This window comes from Gasterosteus aculeatus, chromosome 8 (assembly GCF_964276395.1).
Source record: "Gasterosteus aculeatus chromosome 8, fGasAcu3.hap1.1, whole genome shotgun sequence".
NCBI classification, from domain to species: Eukaryota; Metazoa; Chordata; class Actinopteri; order Perciformes; family Gasterosteidae; genus Gasterosteus; species Gasterosteus aculeatus.
Genome location: NC_135695.1, coordinates 19,280,992 through 19,305,716, shown reverse-complemented (window position 1 = coordinate 19,305,716; position 24,725 = coordinate 19,280,992). Strand labels below are relative to the sequence as shown.

General features: G+C 44.1%; 3 protein-coding genes across 4 annotated transcripts; 1 reads left to right on the top strand and 2 right to left on the bottom strand.

The window, feature by feature from the left end:
* Positions 1-1,064: 1,064 nt before the first annotated feature.
* map2k2a (mitogen-activated protein kinase kinase 2a) lies at positions 1,065-9,368 on the bottom strand. Its single transcript, XM_040184376.2, has 11 exons — positions 7,613-9,368; positions 7,268-7,478; positions 6,371-6,517; positions 6,184-6,261; positions 5,763-5,814; positions 4,148-4,272; positions 3,368-3,581; positions 3,143-3,207; positions 2,977-3,038; positions 2,707-2,752; positions 1,065-2,584 (listed from the first exon to the last, which is right to left on the bottom strand). Exons 1-11 carry the CDS (start codon positions 7,699-7,701, stop codon positions 2,474-2,476), a joined length of 1,200 nt encoding a protein of 399 aa, XP_040040310.1. The 5' UTR covers positions 7,702-9,368; the 3' UTR covers positions 1,065-2,473.
* An 8-nt stretch (positions 9,369-9,376) lies between these two features.
* On the bottom strand, positions 9,377-19,766 carry pias4a (protein inhibitor of activated STAT, 4a). 2 transcript variants are annotated; one of them, XM_040184400.2, is made up of 11 exons: positions 19,645-19,766; positions 17,587-17,968; positions 17,406-17,490; positions 17,267-17,308; positions 17,076-17,166; positions 15,450-15,578; positions 14,489-14,594; positions 14,215-14,288; positions 13,921-14,081; positions 12,794-12,945; positions 9,377-12,692 (listed from the first exon to the last, which is right to left on the bottom strand). In XM_040184400.2, exons 1-11 carry the CDS (start codon positions 19,669-19,671, stop codon positions 12,433-12,435), a joined length of 1,509 nt encoding a protein of 502 aa, XP_040040334.2. In that variant the 5' UTR covers positions 19,672-19,766; the 3' UTR covers positions 9,377-12,432. The 2 variants fall into 2 exon arrangements, with proteins under 2 accessions (XP_040040334.2, XP_077964712.1); XM_078108586.1 differs by having other exon boundaries at positions 19,321-19,690.
* A 2,393-nt stretch (positions 19,767-22,159) lies between these two features.
* On the top strand, positions 22,160-24,394 carry foxq2 (forkhead box Q2). The gene is made up of 2 exons (XM_040183369.2): positions 22,160-23,060; positions 23,765-24,394. The coding sequence occupies exons 1-2, from the start codon at positions 22,566-22,568 to the stop codon at positions 24,137-24,139; spliced, it is 870 nt and encodes a 289-aa protein (XP_040039303.2). The 5' UTR covers positions 22,160-22,565; the 3' UTR covers positions 24,140-24,394.
* The last annotated feature ends 331 nt before the right edge of the window (positions 24,395-24,725 follow it).

Genomic DNA, 24,725 nt, shown 5'->3' with positions numbered 1-24,725 from the left:
ATAATGTTTACACGACTTGCCTTTGAAAATGAGCGCAGTCTTGCTCACACGTCCATGGGGCCCGTGGCTGAGATGTTGCCAGACATTGTTATATGGCAGTCCCATCTCCCCGTCCAATAAAGACTGGTCCTCTTCAAGTTCAGACATCTAATTCGTGTTCATCATTTCCATCCGAATAATGTTCATGAGTTAGCCAAACAAACAAGACAGTTGACCTACTGCAGTTACTAACGTTAACTGAAACCGTTAATGCTAATAGCACGTTAGCCATGTTGAAGCTAACGGTACATGTAAAAATGTGTCTGTTGGCCATGACTTAAACACTTGGGTAAGTACACAAAAGTTACAGAAGCATAAATAACGTTAACTGTATATTGCAATGTCCGGATTTAAAGTGTTGTTACTTTATTGAAGCTAATTCATTTAAATTAAACGTTCTTTCTTGGGTAGAAATTAGCTAACGTTAGTTAGTCTTTAGCTAGTTAGCTAACGTAGCCCGTAACGATAGCCGTTAGACGCTGAATTAAGATGGCGCTAAAGTAAATAATGATACAAAAATATGTTTTATAATTATGTTCATAAAAAGGGTATTAAAATGAACACTTACCAAGTCTAAACGTTAGAACCTGGGTCCAGCTATCTCTCAATCTGTAGATAACGTTAGTTTACTGAAGCTTCAGTTTGGGGATGGAATTTTGTCAGACACCTGTCAGCCAATCAGAAACGAGTATCCATCCATCCACGGGAAGACCTTCACACAGACACACAAACGTGCGTGAGTAAAACAACCCACAGACACACGAATGTGTGTCATTGTAGTTTAGTCTCAACTTCATTTCACAAATTGTTATTTTCTGGTGTTGATAAGAAAGTGTTTCCCCTTTTTGAGGGTGTTGTGTACCTTGTCACAATATTACACACAAAACATTAAAGTACAACCAATAGAGACTGCCAGTTTAAAATATACCCTAACTGTAATACATCAACATATTTATATCTTAATTGTTGTGTAGTAAAGACCTAGTGAACTGCTTTGGCTGCCATTAATAAATAACACCATAAAGCACATTGACAAATAAGATTTATTTTTATACATCATAACCATATCCAACACATTTTTATATTATAATAAAATGACTGCTCCCGTGTCATTTACATAAATCAAAATTTGTATATTAAGACAGCAAAATAGTACTCCTTTAATTTGTGTATACAGCTTTGTACACATACAAGTTATTATGCATTAATTTTGCTCTGAACAAATGTGCATTTTGGAGGGAGGGGGGCATAAGAAAGGGTTAGCAAGTACCACCACCATGTGACCAACACCGACCTGGGTTCAAATAGTCAGTCAAACCCTTCATACTGAAGTTGTACTATTTTTAAATCCCATTAATTGGGTTGAATTACAGGGGAAATGTTGTGAAATTGCATTTCAACCCAAGTCTTTCCCAAAAACCAAGCCTGTTGGCTGGTTCTGTCCCAAGAGAAAGCTTGGGAGTGCCACACAAAGCAGTACAGTGAAAACATAACCAAATACACTTCAGGGTAAAGTCCAGAACGACAACAAAGAAAAGGTAAATATTTAAATGAGTCGATGTGATTGGAACTTCATCAATATTAAAGAGATTCAGGCTTTTGATTAAAACACCAGCAAATCATCCCCATCGTGATCTTGGGAAATAAAGGTATTAGAAAGATAAACCATGCTGTATCATCCCATGAACAGATTTCGATCAGTCATTCATCAGACTTCCACAGTACACGCTGCAGAAACCGTGTGGGATGCACGTATAAATGGATTTTCAGAAAACAAATGTCAACACAGCGTAGATCGACCGAATAAAAAAATAAAACCATTCGCGAAATCATATGCGTCAGGCGTCGAGAGCAGCCTCTTTGGTTTGTGAGATTGTTCACAAAGTGATCGGCAGAGTGATCAATCACCCTTTTGCCAAATAGTTCACATTCTCCGTATATGCCCATCAATCCTGCGGTCTCTACTAACAAATCTAATTATGACATCGGAGGTATTTGCAAGGCCTCGGCTTAGAACATTTATGCATGGATATGTTGGACAAGAGTAGCTTCATTCACCTTCAATAGAACTAATCTTTCAAGCAGGTGTTTGGAAATCTGTCCAGAAGGGCATTTATTTAACTGTTGCCATACAAAAAAAGGTTAATGCAGAATATTTGTGTGTATATATATATATTGGACAATACAAAAAGAAGTGTGTCAATCAAACCGCAGCGGTGTGGAAAAGTGAGCCGTGGCTCCTCTCGACACACTCAAAGCACAACGACTCAAAGGGCTCTGCTGCTGCTGCTGCTGCTGCTGGGTGGAGAAATAAACAGTGGGGGGACAATGACCGTACCCAAGAGCATGATGGGGGTGGGTGCCTGTGTGCGCGTAATATATTTAAGTGTACGCAAGCAAGTTGGAGGCGTGCGTCTGGGAGGTTGGGGGCTGTTCACTCAGTGCCGCGGGTGGGCGTGCTGGGCTGGTTGAGGCCCATGGTTTTGCACAAATAGCCGGCAAAGTCCACTTCCTCGACCTCGGATCGTTTGATGAAGGTGTGACTCTGGAAGAAAACCAAAGAAGTAAACCATTGTCTGTAACGCTGGCACAGTTAACAGAAGAAAAAAAAAAATCAAAGAGAAAACGAAACTTTGTGCAGAATGAAAATTAAGTCGAGGTACCCACCATCAACATCTTCAGGTCGGCCCTCTCGGCTGGGTTTTTGATCAGACTGCAAGATACGCAACCGCGGAAAAGGTTCATCACAGCATGCATAGAAACTACATTTTAGTCAACACCAACGGACACCTTAATGTCACATGGCATCAAATATACCGGCAAAGCAGTCTACATGATCCAGTTCTCCCGACTCAATTCAGCGTAGAAGCAGATAAGAAGTCTGCTTTTTTTAGTTATTTATTTATCTCTCTAAAAATGTATTTGCCAAATGCTTACCATTTAGTCACAAAGTCTTGGAAGTCATTGGTAAAGACCCCAAGTGGCAGCTTAGGTGGAGGCTGAGGAGGAAGAAACACATCAAAAAAGACATTAACAATGACGGCAAACCGGCATCATGTGCAGAAATAAAATGTTTGCAATGCTAATCAGCTCATTCTCAAACCTCATTCACAATGTAGTCCAAAAGTTCAAAGATGGCCATGGCAGGTCTGCTGTCCATCCCGTGCCCTGTGAAAGAGTAGCACAATTAGGAATTATTCATGTGACAAGTGAATACAAAATCATATTTAGGCATGTTTTTTTTTGTTTAAAAAAAAATAATAAAAAATTAAACTATGTTCAAAAAGCTTTTCCCTAAAGACGTCAAATGTTTTCCTCCGTCTCCTACCGCTCACGGGTCTGCCCGGCGGTCGGGGCCTCTGCGTGTTGGCGTGAGGCTCCCCCTCGGCCCCGTCCAGGATGGCCCGTCCGAAGATGGACTCCAGCTCTTTGGGCTCGGGTGGGGGGATGGGGTAGCGGCCGATCGCCAGCTCCACCAGGGACAGGCCCATGCTCCACACGTCGGACTGAACCGAGTAGTGAGTGCCCTGCAGTCTCTCCGGCTGTTGAGGAGCACACGACCTACGTCAGGAGGAGCGGGTCGAGCCAAGATGCCAGGCCGCGGGGAGGGTTGGGCACAGGAAGCGGTGGAGAGGATAATGGAAGTGGGATGGGGGGGGGGAGGCGGGAGGGGGGGTTGTTATGGCAAGGAAAGCTGGGGTGTGGTGGGCGCAGGAGGACAGAGGATGGGAGGCTTTGGCAGGAAGCGAAGGGTGAGCAAGGACAGGTGGTGTGTGTATGTGTGTTGGGAATTATGATGAAAGGGCGAGAGTCTCTCCACCACTGCCGCTTTGTGGGCGAGGGAGGGGCCAGGCGAGCGGCTTCAACACTCTCCCCCTCCCCCCCCCCCACTCCCCAGGTGTCTCAAGAGTGAGGGGAAAGAAAGCGTGAGCGCAGTCGCCCCACTCTTTGCCAAAGACGCCTTTCCTGAGCTCAGCCCTTGGCTCTTGGCAGGGGCGCGAGAAGGAAGGGGAGGCTGAGGGCGGGGCCAGTGGACGAGAGGAGAAGGAAAGTGGGGATAGGGCCAGAGGAAAAGGGGTGGGGGCGCTGGCGTGCGGCGCTGACTCACCGACATGTAGGAGCGTGTTCCAACGAAGGAGTTGGCCATGGAATCTATGAGCTGCCCGCTCACGCCAAAGTCGCACAGCTTGATCTCCCCGCGGGAGTTGACCAGGATGTTGGAGGGCTTGACATCTACGCGGGGACAACAAACAAGAGGAAAAATCATCAGGGGACGTCTTCAGTCTCAACCACTTACTATTGACCACTTCGGCAGGTTATTCGTTTTGTAGGTGCTGAGGGGGCGGGGCTTGCAGATGGAATCTCCTGTCTGGTGTTAATATATACACACACACACACACATTGGCTTAGGTATGTAAATATTATCACGGTAGGGGCATGAATGCATGTGTGTATATACAAACACGTCCATGATGATGCATGCATCTCTGTTAAAAAATATATATAAAAAGACGCTTTTAGATTTATATTTTGAAAATAAAAAACCCAGTTCTTGCGGTATAGAATGACTTTAGAAGCATTTAGACAACAGCCAAAGCCCCCCCCCCAACACCCCCAGCTCCATGTGGTGCCGTGTTAATGGAGCGAGGGAGAAAAATAGCTGAGCCCCCGTTACAAACACATCTGTCCCTTCACATTTCCCGCTCATCACCGGAAAACATCCTGCAAAATGATGAAGACTGAGCCCTGCAATCTGCCCCCCCCCGCCCACACACACACACACACTCCCCCACTACCAACCAAGTGCACGTGACTTAGAAAGGAGGTGGCGGAGGGAGGGGTCAACAGGGCGCGGCTGCTGTGTAATCGCATCTGAGGGGGCAATCATACCGAAATGATCCTCGTCGGTGTGTTTGAGCTTGTTTCGGAGAGCAGAATGAAGGAGATAACGCAGCAGTTTTTCGCCAGTGTTTCGTCCCAGCTGGTTGCCTCCAGAGGCACGAGCAAAAAGTCAGCCGCCAGGAATACCGAGAGGACGGGACGGTTTACCAAAACAAAGCCCATAAAAACATCTACTTTCTATTATTTCTAAACGGGAATGGCTTTGATGTGAGCCAGAAACGAGGCAGTTGTCCCAGTGCTGCATTTTGATACATTTTATGGCCATGAACCAATATGCTGAGGCTATAAAACTAAATAAAACAATTAAAAAACATGCAAATATGTTTTAGTCCAACGCCCCGCTGTGGCCGCTTTTGTAAAAAGTCAATGTGTTCATTACTTTTAGTAAAGAAAAAGTGTATGAAGGATGACTGAACAAAATAAAAACAATATTTTAGTTATTAATTGCTATGCCATTAGATAGAATTAGATTTTTTTGTTATTGTAATCTTCTTTTGGGATATCTGAAGTCAAAGACTTTTTTAGTTGTTGTAATCCTGCCATTTCGATTTAAGCTTATGAATAAAATTAAAAGTAATTGTGTGACAAACACAAAATACAATGCTTAAAATAACATTTGGTGACGTATAAATTGGGGGAGAATGCTTCAAACCCCTCTGCACCATAATGCCCACATACTCCCCGATCACCATCACCCCGAGATAGTATGATAAGTTATTTCATTTTGCACACTACACACTGTATCTTGTGGACTGCAGTGATTTGAAAATGTTGCAGAAGGGTTTGGAATGTAATCCGGTGCATCTAGAGAACGCCCCTACCTCTGTGCATGATCTGGTGCTTCTCCCGCAGGTAGGCTAAGCCCCTCAATACCTGCAAACAGGAGAGGAAAACATTCAACACAAGGCACAAATGAGGGAAACAGCTCACGTCACATGCAAAAGAAAGGCTTTCCTTATGCAGATAGCAATAAATAACTAAATGAATTAGGCAGTGTTGTCATTACCCTTAACTTGGACTTGCAACAGGGAGAGTAAAAATCCAGAAGTGACTGATAAATTACAGTAAAACTCTAGAGCTGGGCGAGTCCACAAGAGAAGCACACCCACAATGAGCCCTTCTCTGAAAGAACCTGTACAGGGACGAGCTTTAAGGGGCTTTACATCACTGGCAAATTCAAACTGTAAACTATTTTAGGATTACGAGATATTTCAAATGCAAAATAATTAGTGAACCACATACAGCTATGCTAACTTTCCCCAGGATTTCTTCTGGGATTCTTCTGGCTTCCTTCAGGACCTGGTCCAGAGATCCACCATCCTGTCAACACATTTCACACAATCCAAATGTGACATAGCATTTGAGATAAAACTACACGTGGCAACGAAATATAATTCAAAAAGCAGGACAGACACAGTCCGTCTCTCACCATGTGCTCCATACAGATGCTGATCTCCCCGTCGCTGTAGAAGGCCCCATAAAAGCCCACAATGTAGGGAGAGTTGCATTCATGCAGCACCTGCAGCTCTCTGATGATCTGGTTTCTGATGGCGGGCTTGATCTCAAGGTGGATCAACTGAGGAAGGAAAACGACGAGACGACCGTCAGACTGTTTGTCTGACAAATGCAACTGAAGCAGCTTCATCCTCCCCCCCGACCTCTTATAGACGCTACATGTCGACACGCTTCAGAGGCGGTGGTTTGTACGACAACCAGTTTCCTTTTCTCATCTGAGGTAAACTCAACACAGATCATTCAGGATCTCATTAAAAATATATTTTTTTAAAAGTCACTACACTTTGCTGTAAGATTTACAGCCACTTTGGAATAATGAAAACCACAACATAGCGAAGACGAGTTCATAGGTTTTTCATGCTGTGCCGACTTAAGGGAACTGGCGTGTCAACACATACTTAAAAGGGCTTGCGGGTGCTTGCAAAGTCGCCCGATGCAACGTGTGTGTGTGTGTGTGTGTGCAGTCCCAATAACTTTCATACTTTTTCATGAACTGAACGCCATTCCATTCCAATGAGGAGGGGAGGAGACAAGATACAATAGTAAAGTGTTTATGATGAGGATCCCCGTAGGCTTTGTCAAAGATTGTGAGCAGGATGTGCACAAAGACAAAAAAGGCCCAGATAACTTAAGAGGACATACACATATATTTGTCAATTATAAGTAATGAGATATACGAAATGAGTCGGTTTGCTGCATTGAAACAATGGCTGCACCAGGAATGTGGAGTGAAAGTAAAAAGCTACACATCTGGAATGTGTAAGATCAGCGCTGACACCCTTCACCTGCAGCGCCGAACGTTAATGTTCACCTTGCGGGCCATGACCAGGCCTGAGGGCTTGTGGCGGACCTTGTTGACCACTCCTCCATTGCCGGCACCCAACTCGCAGATGGGCTCGAAATCCTCGTCCTTCAGCTCCCCGACCTGGGCCTTCTGGGTCAGAAAGGCCTCCAGTCGCTTCCTCTGCTGCTCGTCCAGGTCCAACTCACCCAGCTTCTTCTGCAAGGCCTCCAGGTTGGCTCTGGGGAGGAAGAGGAGGAGGAGGATGTCATGAGACAGGAACATTAACCCACTCCATCTAAACGCTCTTAGTGATGCCACAACGCTCTTTTGACACAATACACCTGTACTCATGCCAGGCCTCACGTCACTCACTCAGAAGCAGCATCGATGGTGTTCGAGATGGCCTGTCCCTCCCCGATGGGCGTTATGTTCAGGGGAACGGGTCTTCTTTTAGGAGCCATTTCTACCCCAAAAACTCCCTTTCTTGCCTCTCCGATAACGCGCTAAACGGACGGTGAGCGAAGAAGCTGCTTCTCCCAAACTCTTGTGTGAGAAGCAACAGGATCGGCGTAGCTAGCTAACGTTAGCAAAGTCAGAACACTTTCGGTAGCATGTCAGTTAGCTGTCTGGGATAAATCGGATCCTTTAAAGGTGGTTTTTAAAATGCTGGGGGGGGGGAGGGGGGTCCGCTGCAACTAGAGCTATCGGAGTGCACACATTTCCTTTATTTCCTGGTTCTTCTTCTTCTGGGTTCTCCTGCCGAACAGCTACCAGCTCGTTAGCCGACTAGCTGCTACTAGCTAGCACCGGATCCAGGAAAAAGAAGAAATCGTGCCCATGCGTCTCTTTCTCGCGCAAGGAGGGGAAAAAAGCCCGGGCCACGGCGGTTTTATCCGGGCAGCGAGCACCGGGAGACGGACTCTGGTCTCTTCCCTCCGCAGGACAGCAGCGTCCGAGCAGCAGATTCCTCCGTGTCTCGGGTCGGGGGGGCTCTGGAGCTGGCCAAGAAAAAAAAAAAAGAGAAGGGCTTCGGTTTGTGCGGCGGTGCCTTGATACAGGAAGCAGCAGCTGCAGCAGCAGCATCGGACCTGTGTGTGGCACCCACGGGGAGAGCCCTTCAAATAGAAGTAGCGCGAGAGTGAGTTGATACGAGAAATCGAGACATTTGATGAGTTTGTGATGATGACACAGTTTTTTTTTACGAGATAGAAGTCAAGTTTAACCATTTATAATTCACAACGTTGCTTTATGTGTTTAATGGTAGTTTATAAACAAGCTGCAAAGCGCATTACCGCCACCCAGCGGTAAGAAGGTGGAACTGAATGAATAATACAATACAACCGTATTGAAACCAAACGGGCTTCACGCAGCATTTTGTTTAGACTTTTTTGATCATTTTGGCTGTATTAATGCTACTGCTTACATTTAGCAGAGGGTCGACTTATTTTTTAATTTTTAAAATTCGACTCCAGCTCATATAACTAATAACTAAACTAATAATCTATAGCCAAAGCAATCATTTAACTGGTAGAATATAAACAGTTCGCCTTCTATTTTTTACACATTTGGCTTCATTTGTTTAATGCCTTTAAATCAGCGTTGTTGCTAATCACTGATAAATCCTTCAGTATACAGAACATACATCAATTAGGACACCCCCCCCCCATATCTCCATATAGAAAGAACAGTGGTAATATGAAAACTAAACAGCATTTAAAGTGATTCAATTCGGTTGTATTAAACTTTTTTTAACGGAATACCAAGGACCAACCACCCACATTTATGTCATTAAACAGGGGATCCAGACAGAAGGGACAGCACAGCTAAATTTGCATTTAATGCTGCCTAATAAATACAATTCACTCTCAATCTATATAGGAAGTAAACGTTCTTACTCCCAGGCCTAGACATAAAATAAGGATAACCAAATTAAACTACTTAAATGCAACAAGAACCCCAAGTAGACTTTAAGCGACGAAACTTCATGACTGAAGTTTCACCTGAAGTTTCTGGCAGCACCTGCAGACCTCAACGATGAAAAGATGATGCAATAATTCATCTGCAGATCCGCTGGTTGACAGCGGCTGTCTGGCTGAATACAAACAGACCATTTTCAAAATAAAACAATGGCACGTATTTAGTTTTTTTTAAGAACTGATTTTAATTAATTCCACACGTCAATAACAGCGGTTAGAATACGATCATTTCAAATTGTACAGTTTCATCGTCAACAGGCATCATGTTGTGTCCCCAGGTCAGAGCATTTGGTACAGGACAAAACAATCTCCACCTCACAACCAGTTCTCCCAGTCCTCTGTGGCTTCGGCTGCTGCTGCTGCCCCCCAACAGCATTCTTATTGTCCGTTTGCCTGGGAGTAACAACTGGAGGCGATTCAAGGCTTAATAAAATATTATTTTAATTTTATTGTCTTTTAATATGAACATATAAAAAAACACAACAAACAAAACATTTACATCATGGATTGTAAGCCTCTGCCCATGCTACCTTATGCATTATAAGAAGAAGAGATGCGACTACAAAAAGAACAAACCCTCAGCTCTCTCTCTCTCTCTCTGTCCGGCTCCCAAACAACCCGCAAACGTTTCTGGCTCAGTTCCACAGACGCAACCACCTCTCATCTTTAACCATAAGGCAAAGAAAAGTTTTAGGGGATCCACTCAGACAATTCAACTTTTTTTACAGAGACAAGTGAACATTGTCATTTTTTATATGTATAGCAGTTACTTACAAATACAAATTGCCTAGTTAAAGAAAGGTATTAGAGTTCTTTACATTACATAGGTTCAAAGCGCTTCGATAGAATTTCCTTTTCAGGGACAGAATGATGTACTACGGGCGGTAATGACGCCATCAATCAATTTTGTGTGGATCAACAGTATATTGATTCTGTAAACCACCTCAGTGTCAGGAGGAGGAAAATGGAAGACCAGATTTGACTACCTACTTTTCCCAAATCAAATATGTCAGCGGACGCGCTCGCAATGGCGAGGCCTCGATCGATGCGTGGATGTCATTTCCCCGTGCTTATGAGCAAGGCCAAAAAAAAAAAAAAAAAAAGATCCTGTGCTGATCAATCAGTAACAAAGGAATGACGACATCGGGGAAACATTCAACGTGGTGTTCATCTGAGTCACTTTTCAACTCACCCCCTAACCCCAAGAGATGGTTGAGAAGAACTGATCAAAAAAGGTCAGAGGTCCCGGATTAATACTCACTACTCACATGAGGGCTTCAAAATAAATAAGCCTTAAAGTCAGGATGGCGAATCGGATGAAAGTGCAAACAGCTCTTGCCACACAGCGACACGTTTTCTCACCTCCGAGCAAACACTGATTAACCTTCCTGCAGAGGAAAGCTAAAGCCTGCGCACGCAGCACCTCCTTCTCTGGGGGGGGGCCCAACAACACTACTGCAGGTGGAGCGGAATACCTGGCGAAAGATACAGCATGTAGCAATTAGTCCTTTTCTGGCGAATAGACGGGGATGGTTGGCTGAAGTTCCAGACGAGACCATTTGCAATCCAATCAATGACTTTAAGCGCGACGGGGGGGGCTGCACTCAGACACCCGATTAAGCCTCGAGGCGTCAGGCGCGTTGAACCACCCCAATCCCCCCCCCAAAAAAAGGTGCTTTGACTCGTGTCAGATTCATTCAGAGGGAAAAGAAGAGGCGAGTGAGCCCGAAACCGGCTTTTAACTAAACACTCAAACCACAGCAGCGACAGCTTCTGTACGCACAGAACAACAGCCAAACGTTGAGTCAACTGATTACACACAACGGTGAAGAAAATGAGAATCTATTAAATAAATATGATACTTCAAGAAGCGCACATCAAAATGTGTGTGTGTGTTGGGGGGGGGGGGTGTTTGGGCTCCTCTTGATCGGTCCTTTACCACAGATTGTGTTCTGCCTCTCTGTCGATGCCTCCAGCTTGAAAAACAAAAAACCCTCAACTAAATAAAACCCTACTCTCAGACTGGGGTCGGATCAGCGAGCCGTAAAACAATGGGCTCCCATCTTCACCACGCAAATTAAAAGTAAAAGAACAAAAAAAAGGCAACTAAATCTCGTCGTCAGTGAATTCTTAAAACAGATCTGCTTTGGCACAGTGATTGTGATGCGTTTCGTCAATATGTAATGCCGTTATAATCACTCCTATCAAATCCTTCCACAGCGCAAGAACTGCAATTCTGTTCAACCCGCAACTTCACTGACACCTGCAGTTAGTTTGCTTATCCAGAAAACTCTCACCCTTTAAGAAAAGGCCCAGCGGCTGCAGAGCGGTACGGGGCGATGGAATAAAAAATAAAAAAAGGAAAACTAAATATCCAGTGTAAAATTGGCTTCATAAAGACTGACCGGTTTCTCTGTCCACTTCTTTCTAAGCTACTCTCTGGTCAGTCGGCAACAATTTTATGACTGAGGTAGGTTCTCTTTATCTAAGGTCAAAATAAAAAAAAAATAGAAAGCATCACATGTTGAGGCCAGTATTGTGATCTGCCCTTTCATTGTTAAAAAGGATAAATTCCTGGAAAAAAAATATATTTCACGGTTTTAATTCATATTTTGAAGAAAGAAAAACACAATGGGAGAGGTTTTAATTTTCATCACTCCAGAGATCTCGTGTCTTCCCCCACAAATTTCCACCCTCTCCATCAGTTGTTTTTGACCCTTTTACCAAAAGCTGCACGAGGAGCCCGATTTTAAACTTGTTGTTCATCACAAATGTGACAAAAATCAAAAAAGGCGCACACATCGAACGCCCACGGCTGAAAGAGCCAGTAATTCCAAGACAAATAGGGAAGGGAATAGTCTGGAGAGAGAGAGAGAGAGGGGGGGGGGGGGGGGGAGGGGGGTGCACGATCCATTCAGTCTTGTTGAGTAGAGGCGGGACGGTACAGATGTTCACTGCAAGGTAAGTGTTGGCCAAGAAGAGCTAGAGTTGCTTCCAGCGGTGTGCAGTACAGAGAGGAATCCTACCAGCTTGTTTGAGTGTGTTTGGACTGGATACAAACCGGAGAGCTGCTAAAAGGCTCCGACGTTCTGAGGAATGAGGGGAGGGTTGTTGCATCTAGTGGGTTAGTGTGTCTCCTGTCCCTTCAGCCTCCCGCCTCTCTGTCTCTGTATGCGCGTCAGTCTGCGAGGGGACCGAGCTGGAGGGGGAGGCGGGTCAGTAGGCCGTGACCAGGTCCTTGTCGTAGTTGTATCGGCCCCTCTTCGGCGCCGGACTGTCGGCGCTGTCCTCAGTGTCCTCGCTGTCTCCTCCCGCCCCTCCGCCTTCCTCCTCCTCAGAGGAGGAGTCAAGAGTCAGATCTACCACCGCGCCTCCTGCCACAGGTCCCCCCGCCGTCCCCACAGAACCGCTCCCGGATTTGCCCGTCAGGCTGGTGCTGCTGTGGGCCGGCGAATGGCCGTTGGCCTCGGGAATGCCTGCGCACATTGAGGCCATTTTAAAAAAGCGCCCACGTAACGGTTTACACACGAGGAAACGTCGGCGGCGACAGGCGGAATTGACAGTGTCAGCCACTTACATATATCGACAACGGGGTACTCTGGCGTGTTGCTGCGTTCTCTTTCTCGGTCCCTCTCCTTTTCATCTCGGATGGGTCGCCAGGATCCGTCAGTTAGGTACTCAATCTCCTCGATTTCCTCACTCGTCTCTTTCAGGATATCGGACAGCAGCCTGAAACACACGATGGCGCTTAGTCGCCTCACTAAAACAGATTTCACCCCCTGCAGGGGAGTAAAATAAATCCTTTTTGGGAGCCGAAATCCTCAAATTACTACAACATTACTAGCATATCATTACAATCTTAAACGTTAACCCCACCAAAAGATTAATAAAAGATACTCAATTCAAGTAAATATCTTGAACCATTTTTGAGATCACATAAAATTAAAAACAATTCCGCAGCTGTAAATACCTCAAACTGCCACACTATTGTGAAAGCTGGACAGATAACGAAAAAGGGACTTTCACACAGGCTTCATTTAAGGAATGCAAAAATAACTCAAAGCCAAACGGTAACACAAAGCTCTCAGTGTTTGTGAAAGAACGGGCGTGCCTGTGAAAGTTGCTACACGCCCAAATGGTTGTGGTGTGATGAAAGTATTTTATCATGATTCCCCCCCCCCAAAAAATAAAAAATCCAGGTACATTTGTTTTTTTCTGCTATTGTGATGTTTTCAGATGCAGTTCTCGTAGTACAAACACTGCGAGCGGATTAAAGATGAACGCGTTGTACCTGCAGCTTAATAGAGCGCTTCACATCGGTTGACAGTACGAACAACTGACCCGTATGACGGCAAACGTGTGAAGGATTTGTTCTTCACAGCATAACCTTATCAGAGACGTTTCGTATTGTCCCCGTGTCGATGGTGCACTTGTCAGTCACGCGCTTCGATCTCCCACATTAACTGGTACTATCACATTTTTTTAAATTTCTGGCATGTTGTCCTCGTAAAACCCTCATTCTCATGTAGGTCGGTGCATGATTCGACTTAATCATCAAGAGTCCTTAAACTGCTCCGACGTCTTGCCGCTCGAATCGCTTGAAAGCACAGAGATGGTGAATTCAGGCAATGTGAATCTGTAATTCTGAGGGGGAGATGGTGCAGCAGTGGCGGGACAAGTCAGAGCACGCTTCTGTCTCCTTACCCATCAATAGTGAGCAGCTCGAAGGGGGCCGGCTTGTCGCACACCGGGCAAGTCCATGTGGGCTTCTTTTCATTCATCTGCAGGAAGAAGACGGCGTCGAAACACTGAAGATGGGCGCAGGTTAAAACTCGACATGGCACACCGAGCCGCATCTTCACCAGCTGGGTGAGGAGGAGAGAGAAGAGGAAGAAGGAGAATGTCACAGGAATCAAGATTCATAGAGGGACAAACATTTGTGAAACCGACCTTTGTTACTGCAGAACCACCGAAATACAAAAACGAAGGCATACTCACTGGACAGATGAGAGACACACGGAGGCCCGTTGTCGCAATTTCACTCTCCGGGTCAAAACGTAGTTTTTCTTGAACTACAGACAAACAAGGGACAAAATATCATCAAGCATCATAATAGTTTATGGGACAACAAATGGTAATTTTATATATATAGTAAACTAGTGTCCAATTAAAACAATTTGAGCAAGAGTTTTTAAGACTTCTCTCTCTCGGTGTAGTTTTACGTTTCAGTCACAGTTGCTAAATTGTTTGGGAGTACGAAGGCGGCGCTTACTGCGTTCACGGCAGCGCTCTGCGCTCTCCTCGGAGCACAGCTTGAGTTGGCTGAAGAGGTCGGCTGCAGTGAAAACCCTCACCAGGTACACCGCCACAGAGTACCGCTGCAAACAGGGAAATATTCAATATTTGGATATCAATATTATCCAATCAAGAAAAATGATATTTATTGTATTTTTCAAATAAAAAAAAAGTCACATCTAAGGAAAACCTTTTGTTTTTAAGAATGCTCGCTATCGCTGGGATCTTTGTTATAACTTCTAAGAGTACATTATATAAATGCAAATGTGCTTGATTGCCTATTTTCAACCTCATCCATCAGAGTCGGGGATTTAGAGACGAACGGGGCGCAGCTGCAAAATCTGTTCTTCCAGCATCTGGTGACGGCAAAGAAGAACTACAGAGGGCTGTTTCAACCGCTCAGACACAGAGCGGAGATTAGAGGTGGAGAGGACGCTGTCACACACGCTTGGGAGTGAATAGTTTTATTCTATAGGTAGAATAAGAGTCCAGTGATGGCTTCTAACAGCACCAGCCATTGCATTTTGTTTTTTTGGGGGGTAACGACGTAAAACATGACAGACATTGAAGTGTCCTTCAAAAACCTCAGTAGAGGCTTTGAGCAAAGAAAAAGGACATTGGTAGAACTCTTTTGGAATTTAGCGAAGCGATCATGATCATATTATTTCCAAATCACTAGAATAAATAACCATTAACACAAGGAAAACTGAATACAAAAACAGAATTCTACTGCGTTGCCTTTCACGTCGCAGATGCCTAATTGGGTCACACAGCTCTAAAGAAGCCTTCCAGCTGCTTCTGTAGATCATGACGCTAGGAAAAGTATTTCAGCATTTTGCCCAAACAGCATTATTGTATGTGTAGCCTGCATGTCTCAGCTTGCACCGAAACCCTAAGCTACGACAAATGATGGATACATGAAATATTCAGACTCTGACCTTGCCGAAGTTTCCCCAGGTGACGGTGACTCGGTTGGTGGCAGTGGAGAGATGCAACCAGGGGGTGATGTTAACAGGGCGACAAGGACGGCGGGGCTCCACACCGGGCTTATTAGAGGGGTAATAGCCCTGTAGATGCACACACACAGACACAAATAGCACGGATTTAATCAATCATGTTTTGTCGCAACTTTGTTGACATAACAGACCCCAGAATTCCTGCCGAAGGGCTTGGATACGGCGAAGGGCTTGGATACGGCATAAAATAGAATAACTGGGCCCATGATTGGGTAGCTGTGACGTCACTTTTCGTTATGCAACCCATAAAATTAGAAAAGTGAAAAGACGAGAAGCGGTTTCATTGTACGTCGTTAAAATGGAGCTCAGTTTAGTGCAGCTGAAGGAGGCGCGCGGAGCTCAGAACATTACCACTTTCAGTGGTTTTGTATTCTCTGCATGCGTCTCTTTTTGCTAATGCATCTATGTATATATCTCTAACTCTTACCAAAAATAAAAGCCTTTTAATATTAATAGTTGATTATTTGCGACTGTTACTCCATTGCTTATTTGAATTATCCGAACAAAGCCAGTTAAGTAAGAAGAGCACTGACTGAGGAAAACCTGTTAAAAGTTAAAGGTTGTTTTTTGGTTTTACTCAGCAGTTACACAGCTCATCACAGGCCAATAGTTTGTCCAATATTTAACAAATCGATGAATAGAATGACTCAAACAAAAAGACAGTCTTCATATTTACGTCTTACTGGGCTTAGTCTTACTAACTGACCTTTTTTGACTACTGAACGCCACAAAACAGCAGCAAAACTCTCGTCTGGGCTGTTTTAGCTTTCCCACGGCACATTAACAGTTTGAACACTAAAGGAGGAAGAGCTTCCTACTGACCAGTCAGGCGATAAGGCGTCACTTTCTGTTTCAGTACATTATTTATTCTTGAATCGTTTACCATCCAGTCATCCATTATGTTGGCTAATCCATTGATTCCACCTTTTATTACCCTAGTTTGTTAGTAACACCCAAAATAGTGACTTAATAAATGTACAAATGGCTTACAGGAATGACCGAGGAACACCCAAACTTTAGTCACACTTGTGCTTGGAGCTAAAAAGATCGTAGCCGACCTCTCACCCCGGACAAAAACGGTTTGTGCCCCTTCCATCTGACAGGAGGCTGAGGTCCATCAGGACTAAGACCTCCCGCCACACCAACAGTTTCTTTCCGTCAGGCAGTCGAGCTCATCAACAGAGCCGGTCCCCCACTGACTGACTATAACATCCCACCGGTCACTCCCCTTCATACTGCACATGTCACTTTAACTGTCATTTTTCATTCGTTACTTTGTCGTTACTTTGTTGTCACTCGTTCGATAGTGCACTTTATAAAATATTTTAAATTTTTAACTTTATTCTCTTATTTTATACTAACCCATAGCCTTATTCTACTAACCCATTGCATTTTATTTTATTTTATTACTTGTGCACTGCTGTCTTGTTGTCTATTGTTACACTGTCTACTGTCACGCACCAACCGCCAAGACAAATTCCTTGTATGTTTGACATATTTCGGCAATAAATGTTTCCTGATTCCTGATTCCTGGAGGGAGTAACTCACCGGCACGTGACAGTATGACTGGTTGACTTTGACAGCAATGTTGGGAGGATACTGGTCTTCCTGTACACCAATGGAGTCAGTGTAACAGATTCTGCAACAGAGAGTTTAGCCAATCAACATCATTTCCCCATAAACATTTGAGAGGGAAATTCCGACCAACAGCACAGTCACTGGTTCCAGTGGGAACTCACCTCAGAACCACTTGGATTGATCTCATTCCTGGACGAAGCTCACTTAGTGAGTAGAAAGGTCACAATAGAAATGGAAATTAGTTATCGAGTTTGTAATGTAAACAATTCAGATCAGAGGAGAAAGTTTGAATTTTCTTACCTTGCATTTCTGATCTGGTCAGCTTGGTTTGGTGTTAATTCAAATATGCATTGACTGTCCTGCAGTTTCTCATTGTTCTGGGAAACTGAGTATGTTTAGAGAGACAGCACAGTATTTAGACATAGCATGTCTAAAAGAACGAATCGTTTAAATACAGAAACATTAAGCTATATACACTCACTTAGCTCTGTTGGTAACAACAGTGTCTCCAATGTTTGGTAAAAGGGCAGTGGCACCAGCTTGACCTCTGCTGCAGGTGTGGCGACCGGTTTGGAAATGCCGTTGAGGTAGTCTGCGCCCTGAGTGGTGGCAGTGGGGGAGGAGCTGAGGGATGAGTAGCCAACAGGTACCCCATCTGGACGCCGCGCCGCAAGCCAGCCAGATGTTTTGGGGAAGCGCGACTCGTAGAGCTGCCTGACGTTCTTCAGAAGCTCCGGGCTGTATTCGGTCTGCACTAGCCTCAGTGCACGGCCCACCAGGTCCTGTTTCAGCCCACTTTTGCTGCGGCCCATCGAGGCCAGCAGCGTCTGCAGGTCTGAGACCCGGAAACTTTTGACCATGTTCTAGAGGGACAACAACAAAAAGAGCATTAGCACAATGAACATAATTACAATAACAATCAGAAGTTAGTATTGATGACAATGAGGCAGAGCTACTGCATTTGATTCTATGTTTACAAACTGTATTCATTAAACACTGGAATCTTGACTCCCTTTTGGTGTTTTGGTCAAATTGTTGCTGCATTAGAAGAATTAATAGAAAGGCAATTGTAACAAGTAATTTTTACGATGTATTACGTCAATGACGAATGATTATTCTGTCCCTTTGTATTGATGCATCTACTTGCATTGTTTGACAGAGGATATGCAAAGGTGAAGTCAAGCCTGATTTTACATGAGACCACGGCGTCTCAAACGTATTTGATTATTCCTAAAATGAGCTCCTGTCCACAGTCACTTTATTTCTACACAGGCTCGAACCTGCCTCGCCATTAGTCAGATATAGCAGAAGTTGCATCACTTCTTGTTCTGATCACTTGCATTATGACCCTGTTCATCAAAGAAAAATTGGAGTTAGCATAAAATAAACTCTGCAGAGTTAAAATGTATGGCTGCACCTCTGCATTTCACAGCATTACTACACACTTCACAACAAATAAGGCACACAGACAGACACCACATAGATTCCTCAAGCATAAAAGACGTTATCACCTTGGACAGTAATCAATTTAAGTCAGTACATCATAAGCCACCAATTTGGCTCTTATAATTGTTTTTTGACAGACTGGTTTTAGTTTGGCATGTATTTGATCTACCGTTGAGGTAGAATACGGCTTAAATATGATACTAACCCACATCGGTCAAAGCGTTCTGAACATACCGTTAATAACTGATGGACAGTGTTCCGCTTTACATCTCATTTGCATTTACGTCGTTCACGACTGAACGCACTCGTGCGTCGGTGACAATCCAGCCTTCTCCGGAGCACACACACCGCAACGAGCACAGAGCGAATGAAAAACTAACACAACGCCGAATGTTGTTGTTGTTACTATAATAACGTGAGCCGCGTTTATGTTTCGTGCGTTGGCTTTGTGTGACGTTGTCGAGTTGAGCACCAGTTGCACAATCGTTGTGACTCGATTAATTGTCCACAATAACGCAGCTGAGCATTAGGCATCCGATGGATGTGCATTGCTGTAAAATCAAATAAAAAAACAGCCATAAAGTCGTTGCCTTTTCATCAGCCTCACATGAACAATATGGGCTGCGCTAACGGACTGGCTAGCTTCTCTACAGCCTGGGCTGTCGGTATTCAATCATGGCAACTGGACATTTTGACAGGTGCACAGCTTGATAAACTAACCGGCCAACTACAGAGACATAATTGTGAGATAAATAACATCGAATACTACCGCGCAGGGAAGAACGCCGGCAGCAAACCCCCATGTGTCTTTTATGGTCCCATCATTCATTTTCGGTGTCTTCCTTTAGAGCCAGCGTGATGCTAGCTAACCCAACGCACTTGCATTAGTTAACATCACCTAGCATGCTAGCTATGCGTTAGCAACACAGGCTAGTTCGCCGAGTCGGGAATGCGATACGCCACATTTCTGAGACTACAGACTCTTGACTATATTTAGACAAAGCCCCCCGTTTCCCCTCGACAAGGGTGAGTTTCAAACCACTCTCACGGTTTCGTTCTCCCCTCAAACCAAAGCTAGCCAAGCTCTACTTGCCATCGCTTCCACCAGTTCGGCCGCCATCTTCGTGCAGCAGTACCGCGAGAGTCAGAGACGACGGCTAGTCTTTCACCAATGAAACACCGACCCCGCTTTGATGGATGGACAGGCTCATCCAATCACCGAACGGATACAACCAGAGCTCGAAGATCTATATGCAAAATAGGCGGGACCTAAATGTTTTAAAGTTACAGTGCAACTTTTTAAAAACACTAAGAGACAGGTCTTATTTTCAAAAACAGGCCTCGGTGTCCATCAGTGATACCACGTGTCAAAGCATTTTGATATCCTTGATAATTCGGTTTTATAGTATCGAGATATAGTGGACCTGTGTCTTCAAAGGGGTTTAAATTCAACGTGGTTGGAAAGCATGGGGTGTCAAGTGGATGAGGTCGCATGGTGTGTTCAAATCCCGTCCGAGCAAAATACTCCATTACGGGCTCTGTGACCGGCCGTGGGATGTGGAGTTAATGCTTTGTCTAAGGGACGGATGTTCATAATTGGTTTTAAAATGAGAAACAAATAAAATACACTCTCACGTCAAAGTACAGACTAGCGAACCTTGTCCAAATACACAACACACACGTGCCGTGTCCAGCTGTTTGCAAAATAGAAAACAAGTATGATATGGGAACAGTGAGACTCCGTCTGGTGATCCAGCCCTGTTTTCCCAGAAGCCCCTCATGTGGGGCAAATAACAGCCTCATGGAAAACAAAAATCAATTGAAGGAGTTGCAGTATCATGTAATAACATGGTTCGTTTTGTTTAGGCTTTACTTTGGATGCGAGACGTCTATAGAACAATGTGGTGCGTTTAAGAAGGCAGCTGTTTTTTTTTTACCACCATGGTGCATCATGCAAAAGATTATAAATGAATATGATTTAGAACCTAAATATTTAAGATGTAGGGAATGTAGTATTCAACTGTTTTCAAACACTCCCTAATTCTTTTTACAATTGCAGACCCAAAATGACATAATTCTCTAGTACAATGCATTATATGTTTTTTTTTTATTCCGATTTTGGTAATAAATAGGACATACGTCTGCATACAAGTTACTAATCAAGCTAATTACAATACAAAAGCGTGCCGATATAAAGGCAGAATGTATTTTTCTGCTGTGCATGTAGCCTGCATGTTCCTTTATTTAAACAGAAGAGGGCAATATGGTCCAGGATTTGACCTGACTCATTTAATTCATCCCCTCACTAAAACCACACAACAAAGTCGATCCATTGAGATACTATACTACTACTGTTTTCTGCACCAATGATAATAAAAATAATGCACACAGACACTTTTAAACCTTTATTCGTTTTAGAGACTTAACAGACAAAACACTGAAATAATGGACAGAAATAGTGTATTATTGGACTTTAAAAGTAAAGGTTTTCCACACCAAAAGTGTAGCCTAGTTTCACTGGAGGAAAGGCAAGGGATTTTAATTGTGCATATCAACAACATGGCTATTAAATTACATGAAGTCAAAGGGGGATTAAGTGCTTTTTATTATACTTGGTCAAAAACACTGAACGCCTCTTGGCTTCTCTTCGATGCAGTTATTATTAACCGAGTAAAGGGATTAAAAAACAATTAATTTCAACCTCAAGGTTTTAATTCACAGGATGTTTGACCCGCATATTATAACATAATCAGCATAAACACGTATTCTGCATTTAAGCTCAAACCAAAGAACAGAAATGTGGTGTATTTCATCGCTGACATTGAAACATCATCACTATCAAAGCACAAATTATTAAATTATCTCTATGTTGTACATAAGAGACAATGTTTCAGTAAATGTTAAACAGATAGCTAAAGTCATAGTGTCCTTACACATAATTACAGAGTGCAAGTCAATAACTGAAATGTAGCTTACTTTCTAAAGAAATAAACCACGCTAGTAGAATACACATTAAACAACTAAAAATTACAACAATATACAATTTAAAGCAGCCTTTCAGTTTTAATCTGACCTTAACACTCAAGTGATATTTAATAAACTCAACAAACATATAACTTGTATGTGAAAAAAAACATGTACATGGCCTTACAATAACAATAGAATTAAGGTCACAGGACATATGGATAAAAAACAGGTTATGTTAAAAAAAAGTGGAAATAATTAATTACTGTACCTGTCAGTGTCTTCACAACCTTTGGGGTCTTTCGGGGAATGCAGACTCCACTAACTGTCTTTTGTTTCTAAAACATGGAACTTGACCGATTAATTAATGCTCTATGGTAATTCTTTGGTCAACATCCCCATAGACAAAACAACTTGAACAGGATAACACTGGTATCTGAAAGGCCTTCGCTCGTAAAGCATCCATCCTTTGCACACCATGTCTTACTAAATCTTGAGTGTTTAATCTCCCGTAATTACAAAGATTTGCTTAGGTTAATAAAAATAATCCCCCTCATTTGAGACCCCCTACCTGGACCTCCCCTGGGCTTCTTTGCCCCTTTCTGTGAGGGATAAAATCACAGTCATATAAATAGAGACACCTTCACAACCGTGATGCACAACCCTTCGGTCAAGGAGCAAAAATAGTGATAGTGAGGTTTGTCAGAGAGGCGAAAACATTTAATTGAACCGGGTTGCGAAACAAAGGAGCTGAAAACGGTCTTATAGACTTACGTAATTTCCACAGGTTAAGATCGTGTCGCTCGTGAGCGCGTCAAGGTTAACGACAGTTGAGAAGCTCATCTTTACCTCTGATCTTGTCAACAGTAAGTCTTTCAACGAAGCGAGGGTAATTAAGGCGTTTAGTTCAATGAGGTTTGCTGCCCTTTACAGGAAAATTGTTGTGCTGCGACAGAACTTTTGGGGCGAGCAACATTTTTTTTGTTTATCACCTGATATTTTGTATATTTATTATTTAACAGTCAGTTTGAAGTCCACTGAACCTTCGTAATGAGTCTTAATTCCGAGATGACAATGGAGGACAGAAGCAGCTGCGCCGGCGGCAAAGAAAGGCTGGGATTTAGCTTCACTATTGACTACCTTCTATTCAATAAAGGAGTCAAAGGTTCTAAAGAAGAAGCGACAGGAAGTCGTACACCAGAGCAGACGGCAAACAACCTGCTAAATCATCAGAATCCTAAACCCGAAGAGGTGGGGATTCGCTCCGGCGTGCAGGAGAAGCGGCGGCAGAGGTCAGAGGCAGAGACCGAGGAGAGGAAAGTCAAAGAAGAGGAGGGGGATGATGAGCAACGAGAGGAGGGGGAGGAGGAAGTGACCACCACCACCACCTCTAACGGCGGCGCGCCTGAAAGGTCTGCGGACAAACCCAACCAGTCGTACATCGCCCTCATCTCCAAGGCGATCCTGGCGTCGAAGCAGAAGAAACTGCTGCTGTGCGACATCTACCAGTGGATCATGGACCAATACCCTTACTTCAAGAGTAAGGTATGTTGATGTGCCGTTTTTTTGAATCCCTGGCAAGACCACAGCAGTTGTTGGAGCAATTCAAGAAGTCAAACTGGGAGGACGAAGGAAGGTATAAACGTTGATGTATTTTAGTTGCACACCTACGGCTATTCAGGAAATAATCAGGTTGCTTTACGTTGCAAACTCCTCACAGCTATCGGTAACGTGATCCTGAGACCGGTGACAGGAATTCGTGTTTGACCAACGTGTTTCAACTCAACCGCTTCGCTGAAAAATAACCTGGCGGCCATTTTTTCGCACGCGAAGCAAACCCACAAAAGTAATCCGCCGAGTGGTTAGGCAATTAGTTGCTTGCGTGGACACTAGATGATCTTCTTGTTGGCGAATTCACAAATAAAGTAATCCTGTTGCTAGGTTGCGATTCGCTTCTGCCTTAACCAGGTGCAACAACAGATTGCTGTGGCCTTTTGGATTAAAGTTGATCACCGGTTTGACGTGCTAAAAAGGTAACTGAGGGCGTTGCGTCTCGCTGCGATCACACACGTTGTCCACGCGCTACAGGCCGCCAGCTACAGGACAAGGTGACATACTGACGAGGATCAGTGATACTTAACCGCCACCTAATTTCAATTAGGGACGCCCAATGTTTAATTCTTACTTACGGTTTCAGGTGTTATTTTTGGCCTAATCTTCTTTTTTTTTTTTGTACTTGCCCCCAACAGGATAAAAACTGGAGGAACAGCGTGCGCCACAACTTGTCCCTGAACGACTGCTTCGTCAAAGCGGGCCGCAGTGACAACGGTAAAGGCCACTTCTGGGCGATCCACCCGACCAACTACCGGGACTTTTCCAACGGGGACTACCAATGTCGGAGGGCGCGGCGGAGAGTACGCAGGGTGGCGGGACAGCTCCCCTTCTCACCCCTGGCCCCCCCCTACCACCCTGCCCTCGTCCGGTCCCAGAAGACGAGCTACTGGTGCTGCCCTCAAGCCCAAACGCTCCCTCTGTCCTGCTTGGCTCCACGGGTCTACTGGCCCTGGTCCAGCATGCAGCCACAATTGGGGTTCCACCCGGGCCTCCACGACTCCGTACCCTGAACAGCTTGTACTGCACTTACAGTTTGACCCGGAATTACCGTCGGGTAAAAGATATATTTTAGAGTCGTATTTGCTAATAAATACACCGTGTTGGAAATTAAGTGGACAGTGTAGCATTATATTGTGCAAATTAAAGTATTTTAGGGGGTTCGATGACTTGTTACGGACTTGTTCCGTTTGTGATCTGAATGTTTTTAGAATGACAAAAAAAAGACAATGTTTTGTTATAATCTTATTAAAGTATATTGAATTCAACACATTGTGATGTTTTGACTCAGCTGTCTCAGTTTCGAGTTGTATGCGTGTGTGTGTGTCTGTGTGTGTGTGCGTGCGCCTTTGTCTGTGTGTGTGCAAATAACACTAAAAGTGAGCACATTGCTAAAATACCTCCCGGTGTTAGATGCTAATTAGTCAAAGCTTTCGGGATGCAAAATCTTCCGCCTTAAGAGACTAAAATCGGGCTTTACAAAGCCAACTCCCAAGGATATGAGGCCAGATAATCTCAGCAATCCCCAATAGTTTCAAGAAATGGGAAGCTTATCACACAGTGTAATCCATAAACGCTGCTGCAGAAAGAGGGGGACAA

Excerpts from the sequence above, each read along its gene's own strand:
- map2k2a (XM_040184376.2), bottom strand. The coding sequence starts at position 7,701 with ATGGCTCCTAAAAGAAGACCCGTTCCCCTGAACATAACGCCCATCGGG. Across the intron at positions 6,262-6,370 it reads GCATCTGTATGGAGCACATG|GATGGTGGATCTCTGGACCA; the intron begins GTGAGAGACGGA and ends ATGTGTTGACAG. Across the intron at positions 2,753-2,976 it reads CAAGACTTTGTGACTAAATG|TCTGATCAAAAACCCAGCCG; the intron begins GTAAGCATTTGG and ends CGTATCTTGCAG.
- pias4a (XM_078108586.1), bottom strand. The coding sequence starts at position 19,380 with ATGAATGATGGGACCATAAAAGACACATGGGGGTTTGCTGCCGGCGTT. Across the intron at positions 17,969-19,320 it reads CCGGCGTTCTTCCCTGCGCG|AACATGGTCAAAAGTTTCCG; the intron begins GTAGTATTCGAT and ends TTGTCCCTCTAG. Across the intron at positions 17,167-17,266 it reads TCAATCCAAGTGGTTCTGAG|AATCTGTTACACTGACTCCA; the intron begins GTGAGTTCCCAC and ends TCTCTGTTGCAG.
- foxq2 (XM_040183369.2), top strand. The coding sequence starts at position 22,566 with ATGAGTCTTAATTCCGAGATGACAATGGAGGACAGAAGCAGCTGCGCC. Across the intron at positions 23,061-23,764 it reads ACCCTTACTTCAAGAGTAAG|GATAAAAACTGGAGGAACAG; the intron begins GTATGTTGATGT and ends TGCCCCCAACAG.